The 21,502-nt window shown below is 44.2% G+C and overlaps 1 protein-coding gene across 2 annotated transcripts in view; it reads right to left on the reverse strand.

The window, feature by feature from the left end:
- Positions 1–21,502, reverse strand: part of TXNRD1 (thioredoxin reductase 1) — a 31,094-nt gene that overhangs the window by 8,195 nt on the left and 1,397 nt on the right. For both annotated transcript variants that reach the window (XM_083574109.1, XM_083574110.1), the window contains exons 2-11: positions 16,544–16,663; positions 12,491–12,563; positions 10,962–11,081; positions 10,096–10,241; positions 9,776–9,891; positions 8,603–8,828; positions 3,672–3,767; positions 2,811–2,887; positions 1,299–1,455; positions 641–748 (exon numbers count right to left, since the gene is read on the reverse strand). In XM_083574109.1, coding sequence (XP_083430235.1) covers positions 641–748; positions 1,299–1,455; positions 2,811–2,887; positions 3,672–3,767; positions 8,603–8,828; positions 9,776–9,891; positions 10,096–10,241; positions 10,962–11,081; positions 12,491–12,563; positions 16,544–16,663 — 1,239 coding nt within the window. The remainder of the gene's footprint in view (positions 1–640; positions 749–1,298; positions 1,456–2,810; positions 2,888–3,671; positions 3,768–8,602; positions 8,829–9,775; positions 9,892–10,095; positions 10,242–10,961; positions 11,082–12,490; positions 12,564–16,543; positions 16,664–21,502) is intronic.

Genomic DNA, 21,502 nt, shown 5'->3' on the forward strand with positions numbered 1-21,502 from the left:
CTGATGCGTTCCTGGACACTGGCACACAGATGTTTATAAAGATGCAAGCCTGTCATCCACACAGGCTCATGGCTATTGGCACCAGGCTAAGTGGTGCAACTCAATGATGTGATTGTGTAGCCAACCTTGAGAAGGACTAGATGACGGTAAAGGTAAAGGACCCCGAACAGTTAAATCTAGTCAAAGGCAACTATGCGGTTGTGGTGCTCATCTCGCTTTTCAGGCCAAGAGAGCCGGCGTTTGTCCACAGACAGCTTTCTGGGTCATGTGGCCAGCATGACTAAACCGCTTCTGGCACAAAGGGGCACCGTGATAGAAACCAGAGCACACGGAAATGTTGTTTACCTTCCCACTGCAGCAGTACCTATTATCTACTTGAACTGGTGTGCTCTCGAACTGCTAGGTTGGCAGGAGCTGGGACAGAGCAACAGGAGCCCACCCTGTCGCAGGGATTCAAAACACCAACTTTCTGATCGGCAACCCCAAAAGGCTCAGTGGTTAGACCACAGCGCCACCAGCATCCAAGATGATGGTCCTACATACACACACACACCAATCTAGAAGTAGAAAGGGGCACAAGATCGGCCTTGTGTTACACAATATATTGATACTATATTTTACACAGGATTATTAGGCTCACCTCAATGTTGTCCACCCCAAATGTCTCTATGGCTTTTTCTTCCGAGTAACCACAGGCACCGTATTCCAGAGGCGTGAATACCGTGGTGGGAACATTCACGTAGTCACACTGTCAAGGAAAAGACGCTTTTGTATGAGTGTCACACTCCCGTTGGCATCAGTAACAAAACACTGAGGTAGCTTCAGCAAAGGCTGGTGGAGCTAAAAAGGTGCTTCTGTGCTGCTCACCTGGGCTGCCGCTTTACTGAGATGGGAGGGGGAGGGAGGCGAGGGGAAGGCAGCACATGGTGCAGGTGCAGTGGTGCCAATTGGCTGAGCTCCCCACACCTCACCCCCCCTCCAGTAAGCTGCAGCAACACTCACTGCCAGGAAACTAGGTGCACAACACCACTCCCCCTTTGCTGCCCCCGCTAATGGTGGGTGAACGTGCCCTAGAAGCGAGGAAAACACATTTGTCTGCAACAGGTTTTTTAAAATTCCATAAGACTAAGAAAACCCATACAAATAACAACGCAGACTCTCATTGGGCCAATGCACTATCAATCATGTAAACAAGAGTGCATGAGGGGAGACCGGGTGGCAGCTTGCATTATTATTCTGACTGGGGTGGGGAGAGGTTAGTTTTCTTTAAAATGCACGATGATAAACCTCTCGCTCACCTTTGTCTTTGCGCCACCGTAAAGCCTCCGCACCAACAGCCTCCCTGCATGGATTGCCACTGGCGTCAGTTCCAGCTTGCCTTCCAAGACATCTCCAATGGCATAGATATAAGGCACATTAGTTTGCTCCTCCTCATTGACAGGGATCTTTCCTGTTCTACGAGAGGGAGAAAAGAGGTTCAGTTCGGTGGCCTGTAGGTTGCAGATCAATTCTTTCAAATCAAACTTTGTACTATTCAGACTGTTCCAATGCCAGGGCAAGAGTCCATGCTGTGTTCATCTTGGCCGTGGCAGGATTTGTGATTCAGATAGTGAAACCTGATGCATCTCACAGACTTATCCCAGTGTCCTCAGAACAATTTTTCATGTCCACAGAGAACAGGCTTGGACCCAAACGGGAATGGATTCAAATTACATAGCCATTTGCACATAAATTCAGGCAGAATGTGGGCTGCCAGACCACTAACTGCAGAGATTATTGTCAAAGTAGGTAGGAAAGGGAGAGATCACTAGGGATCCAGGACTTCAGTGCCTCTTAACAGCAGCATGGAAATGAGAATTTTGCAAAGCCCCCGTTTCCTTTTATTGCAGTGCTATGATAGAAGAAGCATCACCTTTCACATTCCCCCCCTTTGCGTAACTGCTAAAAACTTAGGAGCACAGGAAACCAACATATACTGAAGTCAGGCTAATGGTCTCTCTCATTCAATATTGTCTGCAGTGACTGGCAGTGGCAGCAACTCCAGGGTTTCAGACAAGAGTCTCTCCCAGCCCTACCTGGGAGACGACAGGGATTGAACCAAGGACCTTCTGCATGCAAAGCAGATGTTCCTGAGTTATCTCTCTCTCTCTCTCTGTCTCACACACACACACACCAAAGGAGCCCCATTATGCAACCAAACTGGAAAGAGTACACAGTACAAAGGGTATAGTTCACAGTGGTAACTGACATGAACACGGGTTTTTTTTTTTAATCTAGACCACGAAACCAGCAAGAGCGAAATAATGCAGAACCCTAGATTGCAGAGCTGTTAATCATTAACATTCAAATTAATGCAAAAGTCCAATCTCTTTGCATGTTCAGTAATGAGATATAGACATATATCAGGCATAGAGGGTACAGTTCCTCCTTATTTATTTATTTTATTCATTACATTTATATACCTTTTCCTCCAAGGAGTTCAAGGTGGTGTACATGGTTCTCCTCCTCCCCATTTCACCCTCACAACAACACTATGAGGTAGCTTAGGCTAAGAGATGGTGACTGGCCCAAGGTCACCCAATGAGCTTCATGGCTGAGGGGGGGATTCGAACCCTGCTCCCCCAGGTTATAGTCCAACAGTCTAACCATTATGCTGCACTGGCGCTCTCCTTATTGCAACAGAACTGCATTGGAAATTTATCCCTCCCCCCCCCAAATTAAATGCTTTAAGTCAATCCAATTGATGTTGTAAAAAAACAACAACAACCATATAGCCACAACACATAGACAGTCAAGAGAATAAACCTTACTTTTCATTGATCTTCACTCCAACTTTCTCCAAGCCAATTTTTCTTGTGCAAGCATCCCTCCCTATGGCCAGCAACACCTGCAGAACATCAGTGTTTGTGTTAGTCATATATCTCCCAGGCAGTGACAGCGGGTGCCCATTGGGGCTGGTTGAGTAGAAGGCAGGGAGGTCAACAGTAGGTGGGCCCAGAGGCAATGGAAGGTGGTGGTAACTAATACTTTTGCCCCCAACCTCCTCCCTGCTGAGTTCTATAGGGCATATAGAAGAAGCAGCAGTCGATAGCCAGTGTCAGTCTCTGGGCTAGTAAATAGGAAGGGGAGGTCAAGTGAGGGCAGATTGAATGGGGCAGTGCTTCATTCTCACTTATGAACCAGCCTCCACTGCTCCTGGAAGCTTAGGTATCTTTAGTTTTTTTAAGTATATTAATTACTGCATTAGGATAACAACCAGAAGATCAACCAGAATCCAGGACCCCATGCTACAAATTTCCTTGTGAAAACTGTTCATGGAGGGCTGGTTTGCGCAACATCAATAGATGAGAAGCTGCAGCACTGCAATCCCATAGGAAAATGGCTGTGTGGACCCAGCTGTACCTAGACGCAACCAACAGCTAATTCCACAGATGTACCAACATCTTCTGCAGCAGCTGCAATCATGTGAATAGCTAAACACCCCTCCAGGCACAGCCCAGTTCACAGCTACCTGTGTTCCCCCACAGAATCACAAGCATGCTCTTCAAGTGGCTTTAGTAGCTCATGTGATGAGAAAACCTGAGCATCTGACTCAGCATGTAAACAATCTCTCAAAGCCATTCAACGTACGGCCAAATTTGCAACAGAGAAGACCAGCACAAATTACTTACTGTATTGTATTCCCCTTGAAGTATTTCAGAAGAGTTTTCTGTGGAGTGAGAAGTGACTCTGAGTATTCCGGGAGTTCCTTCCTGGATCTGTTCAATCTGCAGAATTTTGAGCATTAAAATATTACCTCGATGTGTCAAGAAGTAGATGCATTGGTTCAAATGAAGGCACCCAATAGAATTGTATTTTTAACTCGGGATGTTGTTGAAATGAGAGAGAGAAATCTACCTATTTACTAGAGCTGTTTCCCCTGAACAAAAGCCAGAGATTTAACGAGAAGGAAACAGACTTTTAAGCTACTCACATTTAACCTAAAGGCCAGTGCTTATTTTATTATTATTCTAGTCAGTGACTTATTAATTGCCTTCTAAACGGGCACCTCAAGGTGATTTATGCAAAACTAGAACACAGAGACAATACATACATTTAACACAAGATTTAAACCCTAACAAGTAGACATGAATGCTAAAGAACCATTTATGCAGTTGAGAATGTCATGAATGCTAAATATCTTTATCTATATCTGATCAACATGATGGCAGCCATGTTTGTTGTTTATGTGCCTGCCCTGGTCAAGTAGAAAGTAAATATGTTAATATCAAAAGGACATGTGGGTTGAACGGTGCCAAGACCATTCTCCATTTTACCTCCCCCAACAGATTCAGGCTCATAGAAAAGCACCTGGGATAACCAACAGCAGCGATGTTAAAATTAGACCTCCCCTTTCGGTGTTAAAAATCACACTACCTGCATTTAATATGTGAATGGGAAAGATCCATGATTTAACAAACATGGCTGCTCCCATCACATCTCATGTGACCTTAAATGTGATCATGAATCAACTGAAAAAATATATTGCAGCTCTGAAGTCAAGAGGATTCGGAGAATTAGCCTTACATTTACACCACAATCTCCAATGCAATCTGCAAACATCCATCCAAGGAAAACAAATGGCTATACCTATGGCTTATGAAAAATATAAACTTCTTTGCTGCAGCAATTAAAGGTCCTCAAAACTGGCTTCTAAGTGACACGCAACCTCTTTCTCTTTATAAATAAGTCATTTTTATGACAGCTCTATGGCGGTTCTTTTATAACACAGGAAATGAAAACAATGAAAGTGCTGCTGCCACTTATATCGCTGATTCATACCATAGCATTCAAAGGCAATAAAGGAGAAAGGGGGCTAAGTACGCAGAACAATGCGTACATCTGCTTTGCGGAAATTTAAAAAGGTGTTAATAAATGGAAGCATCACCTTGCGTACACAAGGTAGCTTACTTCCTCCAGTCAAAGAGAGTTAACTTCCTCCAAGTGCCAAGCCTTGGTCTAAAGGAGTTCCTGCACTTTTAATAGCTTTGTGCCAAGAAGCTGGTTGGCAAATGCCCTTTCTCTTGTCACTCTATTCAGGACCTTGACTGGTAGGTGGAGCAGCCCTTCCTAGTTCTGAGCCCATTTCACAGAACATTTTGTCTGCCATAGGTTCACTTACTGAGGTATCTTGTTTCCTGGATCAAACACAAACACACACACAAAATCACCTATGTTGAAAAGAAAAAACCCCACAGAAGGTAAATCACTGCCAAATCCAGCAAATGCAGAGTCAACTCACATGACTACTTCTGCAGGAAGTAGGAAGTACTTCAGATTCCTACAGTCTACACAGGGCTAGAATTATGCTCACACTACAGGGCCAGCCCTACCATTAGGCAGAGTGAAGCAACCTCCTCAGGTAACAGATTATGGCTGGTGGGGAGCAGTGATGTGGCACCGCAAGAGTTGTGTGGGCCTCTAGGCTGGTCCTATGTCCTCCCTAAGCTAGCATGCTACCTTCAAGTGCATATGTGGACATCTTGTAGCACAGAGGGAGATTGAGTGTTGTTTTTTTCCTGAGGGGTGCAGATAGAGAGGGAGAGGATTAATCTCTCTTCCCCATATGCTCTGATCCAAATAACATTAAATATAGCACATATAGTTTGACAAAGAACTGCACTGGCATTTTCAGAAAAGCTTCCTATTTCAGAACTCAACCTGCTCTGCAAACCACACGCAGACATGCAAACTGGCTAGTCCTTCATTTCTTTCAGGATCTGAGCACATCTATCCCATTCCAGAAACTCACTGCACCTCACTGCAGAAAGGACAATAAAAGGGTGGGGCTATACATGGGTGGCGCTGTGGGTTAAACCACAGAGCCTAGGACTTGCCAATCAGAAGGTTGGCAGTTTGAATCCCCGCAACGGGGTGAGCTCCTGTTGTTCGGTCCCTGCTCCTGCCAGCCTAGCAGTTTGAAAGCACGTCAAAGTGCAAGTAGATAAATAGGTACTGCTCTGGCGGGAAGGTAAACAGTGTTTCCGTGTGCTGCTCTGGTTTGCCAGAAGCAGCTTAGTCATGCTGGCCACATGACCCAGAAGCTGTCTGCGGACGAACGCTGGCTCCCTCGACCAGTAAAGCAAGATGAGCGCCGCAACCACAGAGTCATCCACAACTGGACTTAACAGTCAGGGGTACCTTTATCTTTATATGCTGCTTAAATGTAGCCAATCTTCTACTTTCTCAACCCAAGCAATGGATATAATTTATGCACACAAAAAATAAGCATTCACATTCTCTTTGGTTTTCAGCTTGCTCTGTTTCAATAACTTATTTCTTTTAAGGGAGGGTATGTTTGCTCATCAAAAGCTGACCAGGTAGTGTTTTTAAGTTGTTGTTGTTGTTGTTGTTGTTGTTGTTGTTGTTGTTGTTGTTGTTTACTATCTGTGTGCTTAAGAGGAAGCACAGAGGAAATTTGTTGCATTTAATGTTCTTGTCTTTGAAAAGCTGAAAGCCTATCCTAATGCCCCACAGAATGGAAAAACAATTATCTGCTATAGGAAAATAATTACAGTCATACCTCAGGTTGAATGTGCTTCATGTTGAGCGCATTCAAGTTGTGCTCCACGGCAACCCGGAAGTAACGGAGCACGTTACTTCCAGGTTTCACTGCTCGCGCATGCGCAGACGCTCAAAATGACATCACGCGCATATGCAGAAGTGGTGAAAAGTGACACGTGCATGTGCAGACGTGCTGTTGCTAGTTACATTTGCTTCTGGATGCGAATGGGGCTCCAGAATGGATCCCGTTTGTATCCAGAGGTACCACTGTACTGATTAATCATTAAAGGAAATGCATGCCAACAGTATCTTTTCCTCTCTCTCACACACACATCCTCCATGTGTACTCCCTCACAATTGCAAGAACACAGATGGCACAAGTCATCTTTTAGCAATGGAATCTCATGCATGCCTACTCACAAGTAACCACACCGAGTTCAATGGCGCTATTTCCTAGGTAAGTATCTGACTGAAGAAAAAAATTTAAAAAAAAAAAAACACATTCTTTTGCTATACCTTTTGGCAGAATGGAATGGCTTTTCCAAATGTTTAAAACATCTTTAAAATATTTTCTGGTGCTGCTCGAGAATTTTGTTGTGCTGATCTTATTTCTTGGCTGCTGGAGCTTTTATGCTGCATTATTTATATTTTTTTGTTTCCATCATGTATGGCTAAATTACAGTAAGCAGCTCAGAGAGTTTTGCTATTGAGCGGCATGAAAATATTGATAATGCACAAATTGCACGCATTTTAGAGGGAGACAGAGAGAAACAACTAACTGCTGATGCTATTATTAGCATGGGGAAGAAATGTAATTCATGCTTTTTGTGCTGTTGCAAGGGGGGGCATGTGTGTGTACATCTTTTGATGTTTGTACTGAAGAAAGAAAAATGAATTTAAAACAGATGGGAAAAAATATGTGTTGCAGTGGTTAGAGTATAGAACAGGGAGCTGGGAGACCGGGATTCAAATCCCCACAGCTATGATACTCAGTAGATGACCTTGCACCCGTCACTCAGCTCAACCTACCTCACAGGGTTGTTGTGAAGGCAAAATAGGAAGTGGGAAGAAGCATGCATGCCCCCCTTGAAGGAAAGGTGGGGCATAAATGTAATTGTAGTGATAACAGATAAATAATGATAATTTTAAATGGGAGTGTCAAACTCCAGATGGGTTCAAAGGGGAAACTCCCCATGAAGTAGATGTTTTAGGCCCTCCAGACAAAATTCTGCACCAAACAGCCGTCTGTTTTGATGGGGAAGGGGTCAAAACAGGAGGGCCAGAGGCCAACTTCTAAGAATACCCCCAAGCCTGACAACATCCTGCGCAGCATGCCAAAAAATCTGAAAAACCAATAGCTATTCCACTATAAACGTGGAAGGCCCTCACAAACGTCAGTGAGATTAGCAACCTAATACAGTCCTACCTCGGAAGTCGAACAGAATCCGTTCCTGAAGTCCGTTCAACTTCCCAAACATTTGAAAACCAAGGCATGGCTTCTGATTGGCTGCAGGAGCTTCCTGCAGCCAATCGGAAGCCCCGTTCAACATTCGGGTTCACTTCCGGGTTTGCAGCGTTCGGTAGCCAAAACAGACAATCACAGCAATGAATCACACACATGCTCAGTGGCAGAGCATGTTTGGTAGGCAGAAGACCCCAAGCTTACTCTCTAGTTCAAAGGATCAGATAGCAGGTGATGCAGAAGCCCAAGACTCTGAAGAACTGCCACATAAAGGCAGAAAATACTGGACTAGAGCGCCCTGTGTGCCAAGATATATAGGCTTTGCAAGGAAATGGTGAAACAGGAGCTTCTGAAGTCATAAAACAGAACCTGGATTTCTTTGAACATGTTTGTATTAAAGCACATTTTAAAATTATGTGTTTATTGAATGTTATAATTGCTTTTTACCCTCAACGTCTCAAAGCAACTCACATGACAAAATGCAATGGACAATAACTATAAGGGCCAGAATATTTAAAGCAATGTATAATGCAAAATACCTAAAATGCTTATCCAATAATATAATAAGGACAAGTGCTATCCCTCCACCCCTCTTACCTGGCTAGGCACATGCTTCCGAATGAACTTGACACCATGTTCTTCCATGTGCTCCCCTATTTTGTTTGCCATCTCTTGATCAAAGCCCCTCAGGAGAATGGATCGCACCATGACAGTCACATCTAAGCCAAGGCCTGCAAGGAATCCTGCACACTCAAGGGCGACGTAGGAAGCTCCGACCACCAATGTTTTCCCCGGGCAGTAATGCAGGGAGAAGAGATCATCACTGGGAAAACAATAATACAAATGAATAGCTGAGTCAAAAATACAAGGGAAATCCATACAGCTGAGATGTATACAACTGACACTGTTCAAATTAAACAAGGGGGAATGGCTTATTCCATTATGTTTTATCTCTACTTTTATGGTTCATGAAATTTTACACCTTGTCTTGCACCCTAGAAGGCAGGAGATATATCAGGCAGCAAACTAACTGGAAGATGAAGTCAGAGCACAGAAGTAATAATAATAATAATAATAATAATAATAATAATAATAATGTAATTTTCAAGGAGAATGTAAAGAATCTCAGAGCATTATCTAAAGCAAGTGGTCACAAATCAACCAGTTTATGAGCTGGTGTTGAAATTAATGCATAGTTTACTACATAGTAACCTACATAGTCTACATAGTAAACAAGGAAGACCACAAAAGTGGTACAGACCGACTTCCTTTCTGCACATTCTGCTCTATAAATGGAAGATTTCACATCAGGAACTAAAAAGTCCAGGGCTATGTCTCACTCCAAGCCTTTCCTGCCTCCATTCTTAAGAGTTACATATGAAGAAGCTCAAATCTCTTTTGACTGGCTGTGTATTTTCCACAGAGAAGGAAGTGGAGAAGAGGCATTTGCTATGCAAACAAGCCCTCCTGTCACCGTAGATCTTACACATGCCAAGAAATCGAAACCAAAGCAAGAATGGCTCGTCACTTGAAAATTGATATTTTGCCCAAGGAGGAAAGGAGATACGAGTTTTAAGTGGCTAGCTGTTCTGACACAAAAGTGCTTTTAAGCAAGCAACACATATGTGAAAACTGATACTATGCCACTTCAAAACTCTGTATGTTAGAACCAACTCAGAATCACTTCACTCATAACACCTGACACTTTGAGTGACAGCGGGCACTTCCCCCAGGACATACAATAAGACACATTTTAACGGGTTATCTCACCTGGTGATGCAATATTCTTCGTCTCCAGGGATGCCCAGATAACGGGGCCTCTCTCCAGTGGCAATCAGAAATCTTTCTGCTGTGTAAAACTTCTGTACTCCTTTGTTATTTGTTGCCTGTAAATAAAAATGCCAGCAATTTTTAACTGTAAAAGCCTGCGGCTGTGAGCTCTCATTCCATGAAGCCAGAGGGGGATGGGAGATGTTGCTGGATGCCAAATGCTCTGGGCTAGCAGCCAGATGTAGGGGGATTTCTTCATTTGAAGCAGACCACCCAACCTTCCCCAGGAAAAGAAGGATAAAGGCGGCAATTTCCATTACCTTAATTTTGTGCGGCCCGACAAATTCTCCATAAGCGTTTTCGTATGTGACTTTATTCTCTCGGAGGGAAACCCTGTAGCCCCAGTTCAGAGAGCCAATATAATTCTGAACTGCTTCAACCATAGTATCCCAGCTGTGATTTATGGCTGAGAATTTAAAAACAAAAGTTAGATGGCAGTTCAGTCCTCAGCTTCCCAAGGCTTTCATTTTCCATTAGCATGTTATGCAACAACAGACACACCTGATGCACGGCTGTGTCTCTCCTATTTATAATTAATTCAATTCCCCAAGGTTTGTGGAGTTTTGCCGACACTGCACAGATTAACAATGTGGGTGAGTGTGGTCCAGCGTATTTTGCAGGTGCCGCTGCATAATGCTCTGAAATCATCCTTTAGAAAGGAAGGTCTTACACACACAGAAATCACATTTGCTTTGCTATTATCGCTGCTAATATGGACAAACATCTAATCAGTCTCCTGATACTCCACCTGGTGTCTCCAGCTTTTAGGCAGATAAAATATGTAATCACAATAAAAACTAGAACAGTCTTCCTCAACCTAGTTTTAAGTACAGCACCTTTCAGCCACAGTGAATGTGGCTTATGGCCAGGGATTGAGGGAACTGTAGTACAGTATTTATAAAAAATAAATCTGTAAGGCACCAGGTTGGGGGAAGGCTATCTGGGAATGCCAAAACAGTTTATAAATTTCAGAGTGTGCGTGTGTGTGTTTGTACAAAGCAGGCCTCCATCCCTTTGAATCCTGCTCCCCACCAATGGTCTCTCTACACTCTTCACTCAGGTTAAACTTCCTAAGAGCAGCACAGATTATACAGCCAACAGACAACATGGGATTCTCTGTCTACACCTTTGTCATCCAGCTGCCACCCAAACTTGGGCGCATCCTTTATGGCTTGCCCAAGCAAAGCCGTCTGGTGCATCAGCTTCTTTGGAATGCATCCGACATTGACGCAGGTTCCTCCGAGACCTGCAAAAGAAAGGCAACCTAATGAGCTTCATACGGCAACTCGTTATGACAGGACCACCCAGTCATTCAGTATGGCATTCAAATTGACCAGCTGTATAACTATTGGTCCGTAGGTCATCGGCTGTAGTCAGACTGCTTCTTGAAGGCCTTTAAACAGGGAAGTTGGCCCATTCTGTCAGAGCATCCAGTCCTTCCTCTGTAACAGCTAACACAGTCCTGTCTTCCCCAGGGCAACTGGAAAAACGTTATTGATCTGGACTTTTATTTCTTCAGTGTATATACTGGGAGTGGGCAGGGAAGCAGATATGAAAGCCAGGGACAAGCAAGGTGGTTTTGGAGCCTATGTGACTGGTGCAACAAGGCCACCCAATTTTTCAGGGGGAAATTGGGCCCAAATTTGTCTTCCCTCACCCTTCAGAAGCAGCAGCCAAGGGAAATAAATGGATGATCCCTGTTGCCCCGAAACTCCAGCAAGATAGGAAAGAGCCATGTCTCATGAGGAGATCGTCTGCTTTGCATGGAGAAGGTTGCCAGGTTCAATCCTGAAAGCCTGGAGAGCCAATGCCTGTCAGTGTAGACCGGACTGACATAACTGGGCCGATGGTCTAACTCAGTGTAAGGCAACTTCCGACATTCATTCCACAAAAAGCCAGGGCTGCACTAGGCAGTGGATGAAGCGTCCTCATCATTTTCAGACAAAGAAAATGGAAGGCAAAGAACTCTGTAGCTACTGCAACAAGATCCAAATGTCACTTCCCCAGGTGAGCACGCTAGCCGCAGGGAAACTGTGATCCTATGTGCTGATTTATTTATTTATTTCTAGTAAGATAGGTCCCTGCAAGGCATTTGTCTTCCCTGGGTAGAATCTCAGCAGTAAAAATGGTACTGCTGCCAAAATTAAACATTTCTATTTCAGTCTTTACCCATCAAAATATCAAATCAACAAATAGCTACAAAGGGCGACAATTATTCTTAATATATATTGAAGGGCGAAAAGCTGACTTGTGCACTGTACGAAGTAGTACTTTATATATTATGTGCCCTGATGCTATAGGCAATCATGTTCAAGGGTTAGGACAGGGGAGAAACAATGCAACATGTACTATGGTGGCCAAGATTGGAAGAAAATGCCAGATTTGAATGGATGTCTTTATAATACAATAATAATTATCACTGTTATTAGATTCCTATACCATCTTTCCTCCAAGGTGGCATACACACTTATCCCCTTCCCTTATTTTATGCTCACAACAACCCTGTGAGGTAGGCGACTTGCTCAAGGTCACACAGTGAGCTTCAGGGCTGAGTGGGGATTTGAACCCTGGTCTCCCAGGTCCTAGTCAAACACTCTAAGAACTATGCCACACTAGTTTCCCTAAAGTAGCGAAGGCTGAGAACCATTTACTTACCCCATCTTGTTCCCAAAGGAGTAGGGACAACAAAATCCAGAACTAAGACCTTCTTGCCAAGTTTGGCAGCTTCCTGCAAGTCAAGCAAAAAAACAACCACAGCTGAAAATCTGCACTCTAAGTAAAAAAAAGTTGTAAGTTGTAAAAAAAAAAAAAATAACTGCTTTATTATGAATTTGGGGGATCAATATCTAGTGTTCACAAAGAGCAATCTTTCTTCCCAAGTGGGTTACAAATTGATGTGTCAATCAAACGTCCTGTTATAACCGGAAAAAACAAATGGTCCAACACATTTTGAGTTTGCCTGGAGCCTTTTAGCACATTCTTGGGAGGGGCTTTCCAGGACAACTTCCTTCAGTCCTGCCATCTTTCATGACGAAAAGGCAAGATTGGATTTTTCACGACAATTACTACAGTCACGAGAAAAACACCACTTAGCTGAAAGCCACAGGCGCAAAAGGAGGAAGGGAAGGGTGAATGTAACAACACAAACTTTAATTAAATGCTGAAAGATAATTTGGCTGCTCAAATTCCCACAACTCGGTCAAATGATGGGTTGGATCCCATTACGTGGATGGCCCTCAAGACTTCTGGATCACAGGGCATTTTAAATGACGATACTTCTTAAAATTAGCTTTATTGCCATGCAACAAGTGATGTGTTTGTCAAGCGTTGCTGGCATGTGAACCCGGCCTTCGCCCCCAGCCATGGCCTGCATCTTAAGCATTCCAAAGCAGATCATTATGGGTGAATACACTAAATGCAAGGATGAGTCCCCAGACCCTGGCTGCACCGCAGAACTGAGTATGAGCCAAATCACATGTTACATTATTCACACTTTTCTTAAAGCATGCATTAGCTGGCTCCTGGGCTCTGATCTAGAATGTGTTCCTGGATTGGGAAACAGTTGCTCAATGAACCCTCAACACCACCCCTCCCCGGAGTACAATTTGTGCCTAAAAGGGAAAATAGTTGTGTGGGGCAGGATTCTGGGACAGAAAACTGGCCCTAGGCACCAATGCAGACTGAAGAACACCTTCATTGCCAGGTTCCCACAGCTTTAGTTTGAAGAAAAAGCAAAGCAACTAACATGCTTTTTAAAAAAGTATCAACAATACAAGGTGTATTTTGGCTTGGAACTTCCAATTCTGGCTGGGTGCATCGAAGTGGCAAATCTAACACCCACCAGCGTTCATGGGCAGCTACCAGGACACCAGCTCCATGGCAGGGTCCACTACCACTGTCTCCCCTGGGCAGCCAAGTCACTTACCACAGGGGATGTCAACTGTCAGCCATTTTATTCTTCTGCTTTGGCCCCAACATAGCCCTGCTCAGAGGAATTGCGGGAAACTAAGATGGTGGGTGGCTCTCATCAAGTTGGTACAGACAGCAGCACTGCTGCCGCCACTGACCACCACCACCACCAGATAAGCCCAGCAGGAGGCACCCAGATGCAGGAGCAGGTCCACCACATGGGCCTTTGCATCTAGAGCCAGCACAACTCATCTCCCAATCATTGCTGCTGCAGCCAAATGCCAGGGGGGGTGGGATCCCCTGCTGAAAAGAGGTTGAAAAGAGTCACCGCAGCACTAACAAATTTATTGTAGCATAAACACTTCTGAGACAGAGCACTGCTTTGTCAGGTGCATGAAGGATTATGCTCAGTTGTGCACAGAAGAAGAAGTAGAAGAGGAGGAGTTTGGACTTGATATCCCGCCTTTCACTCCCTTTAAGGAGTCTCAAAGCGGCTAACATTCTCCTTTCCCTTCCTCTCCCACAACAAGCACTCTGTGAGGTGAGTGAGGCTGAGAGACTTCAGAGGAGTGTGACTGGCCCAAGGTCACCCAGCAGCTGCAAGTGAAGGAAGCAAACCCGATTCACCAGATTACGAGTCTACCGCTCTTAACCACACCACCACACTGGCTCAGCAGGACGCGGTGGCAAGCACGGGGGAATGCTACTACAAAGTGAAGTCAGGAGGCTCCCTACTGCAACAGAAGGGTGTTGCCGTTTCACTGTACAGAATGCAAATGCAAGATCCGAATAATAGAAGATCCGATCAGAAAGGGTGTGTGACACCCACTCCCTACTGATAACCAATTGATAAAATATAAACACCAAAAGGGAGACAATTGCTTTCTGTAAGTGAGCTGGCCCAGGCCTGCAAAAGCCAAACTGATCCCATCCAACTCTGACTGATACTGTCAAAGCTGCAAATGAATTCTAACTCAACTTCATTAGGAAGCTTCTTTGGAAACTTTTTTCCAAGTCTGGAAGCCTTCAAATGTGGTACAGAGTGTTCAGGGACACTGAAATGCTCTCCCACTTCTTTCCTCCCTGAGTGTGGCCAGTTTTAATCCGTCATCTGTGATTCTGGGAAAAGACTCATGTCTGAAATCCTACTGCCAGAAGCAGAAAATGTAAAGCTAGATGGTCAATATCAGGCACATTCTCACATTCCTATAATTCTCTCTCTAGTGCTACAGCTTTATCATTCAACTCACAGTAGGAACTAGAAAAAGCACACTACCGTATTTTTCGCCCCATAGGACGCACCTAGTTTTTTGGGGGGGAAATAAAGAAAAAAAATTATTTCCCCCCAGCCCCAGGCACGGGGCTGGCGCGGGGGAAGCCCGAGCTTCCCCCGACCCCAGCCCCCAGAACAGCCTGCTATCCGCAAGCCTAGGGAGCCGCACCGGTCTCCCCAGGCTTGCGGACAGCTGTGCGAAGCCCGGGCGCACTCTTCAGCGCGCCCGAGGCTTCGGAATGCAGGCAGCTCTGTGTAACCCTCCAGAGCCCAGCGCGGCTTAGCGCCAGGCTCCCGAGGGTCGCGCAGAGCTGCGCGGACCCCGGGAGGGCAGGCAGCTCTGTGCGAACCTCCGGAGCCCGGCGCAGCCTCTCGCTCTCCAGGCTTCAGCGAAAGCCTGTATTCGCCCCATAGGACGCACACACATTTCCCCTTCATTTTTGGAGGGGAAAAAGTGTGTCCTATAGGGCGAAAAATACGGTAACTACTTTGCTGACATGGGTATGAAACATTTGCTTGCTTTCTCCCTAAATCGGGGGCCTTTTCTTGTCTGCTGTTGTCTTCTCCTTTTCCCAAATTCATTAGGCTTGCATCAAGAACTCTAGTGCTCAAGCTGGTAATTAAGCATAGCCTATGGCAGGCACTACTCATCAGTACATTACATACTTGTGCTCCCAACTGCAGAACCATCATTTGTCTGCAAAAGGAGCAAAGCCCAACAATTTAAATAAGGCACTCACACTTCAGTGTAATTAATCACCAGCCTGTTTTTAAAGCCATTGACCACACCAGGTATATCAGAGCTCTAGAATGGCAGGAGCATCTTCTTGGAGCACCAAGATGCATAAACACCGTCTAATTATTCCTGGAGATGATCATCAAAGGAAGCAGAGAAGAGAAAAGAGAAAGGAGATAGAGGCCCCATCTGCACTATACATTTAAAGCAGTATCATACCACTTTAAACAGTCATGGCTTCCTCCAAAGACTTCTGGAAATTGTAGTTTGTTATGGATGCCAAGAGTTGTTAGTAGAGCCTTATTCCCCTCACAGAGGTACAATTCCCAGAATTCCCTGGGAAGGGGGACTGACTGTACACCATTCTGGGATACAGTCTCTGCCCAATTATTAAGAGCAACGGGATAGAATGGACTCCAGATGAAAAACCTGGTCTTTAGTCAAGAGTAGAAATGTTTCCAGAAAAAGGGGGTTCCAGGTCCATTCCAGAAGGTGGATCTAAAACAGATCAGTGATGTTCCCAGGCTAGAATTTGCCTTGCAAATCCAAGAAGCCTCTAGAGGAGGAAGGAGCTGGATTTGTCATCAATCCTTTTGCAATACTAATGTTAGAGTGTGCACAGAGAATCGTATCTGCACAAGGCCGTTTTGCATATGGACAGAATGGATTGCAAAATCTTTTTCAGACACCGGATTCTCACTCCTACAGCTCAGAGTGGATCCATTCTTGGAGTAGGACCAAGCTCTGGTTGGCTAGATTGCTTTCATGACCACACTTCTACTTATCATACCTTGGAAGCTGCAAGTCCACCTGAGCCCCCTCCAATAACTATCAGGTCGTAGTCATAAGAAGGTACCAGTGCTTGTCCATTCACATCCAGAAGCTTTTTCAGCGTTCTTTCATGGTGTGCCTAAACAAGAGAAAAATAAATGTCTCCATTAAAATGTGCCCAGAATAGCTTGGTACTATGAATCAAATGACAGGAAAAAAACGATTATGGCAAGGGGGGGAAATCATATGTGGAGAATAAGGTGCACTGGTAGCGTTTAGCAACACAATGGAAGCTGCCTTATACCAAAACAGACCACTGAACCATCTAGCTCAGTGTTATCTACACCAGGTGTGGACCACTTTGCTTTTTACTAGCATCTTGAGGTCCACCAAGCAGAGCCAATTGCCTACTGCACCATACTGAACTATTCATAGGGGATGACCAGAATCTGAGTTATCGCAGACCTGGGATGCTAATATGGTAAGAGAAAAAACCTCAGTACTGATTGTTAGCTATATAAACCCAATCTCTTTCCTTAAGCCACTGCGGCTGTTTGTCCTTGCTGATAACACTGCTGTGGTGATTACAGGGCCTACAAAAGTAACAACAACAAATCGTCCAAGCTATAAATGTTAAAACCATGACTATATCCAGGAGTGGCGCTTTAAACGTCACTGACTACCTTGCCCCCCAACTCCTTCCCCATCATGTACTAGCAACTGCAGAGATTGTAAGAAAAGAGGCACTCATTGTCTAAATTATCAATTTCGGAATCAAAATTCTCCTGCAGGAAATCTGTTGACTGGATTGTGGATGACTGGTTGCACCTGCCATCCCCTTTTGTAAAATTTAATAGCTTGTTCCTACTCTCCGCTTTCCACAATTTGCTATGTGTGTTACTTGGGGCTGGTGTTGCTGAGCAATGGATGATTTGGCCGTAGGGCAGCTGGCTGCTTTGATTATCTTCTATCCTGCTCTAATCCTAGAAATCTATGAAATGAAAAGTGAGAGTCCATAGTCAAGTGAATGGAAACATCCTGGAAAAGGGGTGTCCACCTTTTGCCTGGAATCCTGCTAGAAATTGAAAATATCTTGGAGAAATCCCAGTTTACTACAAGGTAAAGATATTTAGATATTAAGACCTGATCGGAATATTTGCTTTACTAAAGTTAGGCGCACCCACAATTGTGAAGAGAAGTGAAATAACAACTTTACATCAATCTTCCCCCCCATGGTGGGGCAGAAGTAGAGGAAAGGATTGAATCTGCCCCATCTCCCCACTCCCTTTTACAACCTCCCTCAACTACTTTTGCTTAAGTAAATAAGTAAAGTCACAGGGAAAGACTGCAACTCACAACTAGTTAGGACTTAATTTCATTTTAGAACTTCCTCCTGCAAAACTATAAAGAGAACCTGTAAAATGTTAAAGTCACCCTGTTTAAATAGCAGTTTTGCTGCCCCACTGTCTCTATAGCCAATGCTACGCTTCTCATAAATATCCATGCCGCCAAATAATTAACAAACCTGAATTGCCTGTTCACTGGCATGGGGATCATATTTGCATGAAACTCTCTTTCACTCACATAGCTGTAGACACAAGGCACAGAGACAAATGTACCTACTGCAACCCTGAACCCATCTATTTGGCATGCACATAAAAAAGCCCGATCAGCTTTCCTGGAAAGGATGGGCAAGGCTTGGCACCAAGCTGCTTGTTGCAGAAGCAGCCATCATTATGTGAGATGCAGCCCCACTGGTCAACTGAAAAGGCACAGCTCTGTTCAGCTGCAAATAACGATTTGCATAAGTACACCCTAGAAGAACCAATCAAAAGCCTACCCTTTTGTATGCATGCATTTCCTCTACACCAGTTTCGGTGTATGCTCCAGAAATACAGATAAAAATCAAATCATACCGTGCCACAGCCCAGAAGAATTGGGCCGGTAAACTATGATTAGCAGCCATTATCCTCCGGTAATGATTATCTAAATTTCGCAAATGCATTTTGACAGCTGGGGTTGGCAAAACACATTCCCTATCCCTCCACTCCGTTTAAAGTCATTGTATCAAAAATTCACAAGGCCTAAACTTCACCAGGAGCAAAAACTGGCACAGCACTCTCCCGCCTCTGGATAAAACGTTTCCGCTACCATTGACCTTGGTGGTACAAGAGGATCTCAAGAGAAGATATAAGTCAAATTAGAGCAGTTCCAGAGGGCCTTGACTTTTGGAAATGAGAGCATTCCGATTTATTTATTCTACTCTTCTTAACAAGGTATTTATTTATTAATTAGAAATATACATATATATACTGTTTTCCATTTATTATGTATGCATCTAAAAGCGCTTCATAAAATGCATAAAAGCATGAAATTAGCAGCTGTTAAAAATGTCCAGAGATCCCCTCCAGATGTCCTTTAAATTGGGCAGCCATGAGATTTGTGCTCTCAATACTGTTCCCACCTGCAAAAGGTTTTATTTTGGGAGGCAGGGGGAGAGATAGGGTTGTATCCAATGCCAGTACAACTCAGAGTAGACCCTTTGAAGTAATTAGACATGATTAACTTAAGCTTATTAATGGGCCTACTGGTCAGTAATCACACAGCTCACAGATGGAGTTAACTCTTCATTAGCAAGAAGACAATTTCCACAGGCCTAATGAGCAGAGCAGCTCATTCTCAGTGTTCTTCCCCCATGAAAAGCCCACTCTCCTGCTTCAGCTTCTACCTCTTATTCTGGACTTCTCTCTACCACAGACTCTCCCAGCTCACTAAGCCCTGCTACCTCTTCAGCTTCCAACACCACCTCTTCCCAGTCTTCTCCCTCTAACCACTCAATTGAGGTCCCACCACCAGTCCCTGGGCTCCAAGCCTTCTTCCCCTGGCGATTCCCCAGCTGGTTCCTTCCATCATTCCTCTGCATCCAACCAGACACAAAACTTCATTTCCCAAAGCCTCCTACTGAAATACTGCAACTTTTTATGCCACAAATGTCCCAGTTTTGTCCCACTTTCGCCATCCCAGATGGCAATGCATAAGAACATAAGAAGAGCCAGCAGGATCAGGCCAGTGGCCCATCTTAGTCCAGCACCCTGTTCTCACTGTGGCCAACCAGATGCTTGTGGGAAGCCCGAAAGCAGGACCTGAGCACAAGAGCACTCTGCCCACCTGCGATGCCCAGCACCTGGTATTCAGAAACATACTGCCTCAGACCATGAAGGTAAAGTATATCCATTGTGGATTGTAGTCACTGATAGCCTTTGTCTAACCCTCTTCAGAAGCCATCCAAGTTGGTGGCCATCACTGCCTCTGGTGGGAATGAATTCCACAGTTTAACTGTGTGCTTCCCCAAATGAACTGGGGAAGCATCTTTTTTTAAAAAAAATAAAATGGTGTACAGACAGCCCAGTGTAAGTCCACCACTAATGCACTATTATTGTGTCTGTGACATGTCACAGATTATACCTGCAAAAACAAAACACCACTCTGGAGTAGCACACATCATTTCAGCAACTACAGCAACCAGAATGGGAAGGAAACCGTCCACAACCATATAAAGGAGCTTTGTGTTCCCTTGGTCTTTTCTGGCTGTTGATATTAACCGTCAGAAAACACCAAGGAAACAGAAAGGTTCTTCATATACTTAGATAGAAGCAACAATACAAATATAATAAGACAAATGGAAATACAGGAAGCACTGAAAGGCAACAGCAGAATGAGCTACACAAGAGGGAGAAAAGGGTATGAATAGTTAAAAAGACAGGGAGACTAAGAATTTGCCTGGCGTCTAATTGCCTGGCACTGGCATCTAAAAGCCAACAGATTAAGTCACAAGCCTGCTTCTTTTGGGGAAGGAATCCCAATAACTGGGACACCATAGATGAAACAAGTCCTATTTCTGATCACCTCCTAGCTTATCGAAGGACCAGCAGGAACTGGAAAGTCCTCACATACGATTTCCAGTGAAGAATGCGAGAAGGTCCCAAAGGAAACCCTTTCCCCAGATTACTTCCTGTACTCCTAAGTGAATACTACACTACAGCACTGCAAACACCAGGAACAGGAAATGGGACAAGATCACGTTTGCCCTCGTGCTTTGATCATCATACTTTTCAAGTCAGAAGGGAAGTATGTGGGAGGATATGGAAGGCCTTTTCTGTTGAAGCTCCTACTCTGAGGTGCACATTTGCTCCAGACCAAACTTGATTGTGTTTTTGTTTGTTTCAGGACACAAACAAAAAATACCTATGAGAAAACTGCTGTGAAAAGGGCTGCTTTTTATATGGGCTGCCTTGCATACTTTTCAAGTGACTTTAAAACATGTTTATTGCAAAAATAAATTGTGTGTGCTCTCCTGTTACTTGTCAGGCGCCTGAAGCACTTGTTGCTTGGAAATTCTGAACACTGATACCATTAATAAACTGGCATTGCTGACTCTTTGGGTGAATGGTGGGCACAAATGGAATATGACGCTTTTTTCCTGAATGCTTTTAACCTATGACTTTTGAACTCACAGCTTTCAGCGCAGAAGCAAGTCACAGGGGTGAGCAGCCTGAGGCCCTCAATGTAATTTAGGACTCAAATTCCCATCAGTTATAGGCCAGCAACATATGTAGAAATCTAGGTTCAGATTTCTAATCAGCTATGAAGCTCAATGAGTATCACCATCGCTCAGCCTGATGCACCCCACAAGGTTATTGTGAAACCAAAATGGTGCTTCAATTTCTTTGGGGAAAGTGTGGGTTCAAAGCGTAGTAAATGTGGTAATTATCATTCAGCGATCTGTAATCTGATGGAATGCAAATACTTCCAATCGCAGGAAGAAGTCTAGCACAGTTGCCTGAGTGGCCTCAGAATTCCCCTTCAGATCTTTGTGCTGAATATAGGCATGTTTGAAGCAAAACTGGCCTTAACAGAAACTTAAAAACAAACAAACACCCGGTTATTTGTCATTTGCAGATATTATACAGAACAGGAA

Source organism: Podarcis filfolensis (genome assembly GCF_964270895.1).
Source record: "Podarcis filfolensis genome assembly, chromosome: 10".
Lineage (NCBI taxonomy): Eukaryota > Metazoa > Chordata > Lepidosauria > Squamata > Lacertidae > Podarcis > Podarcis filfolensis.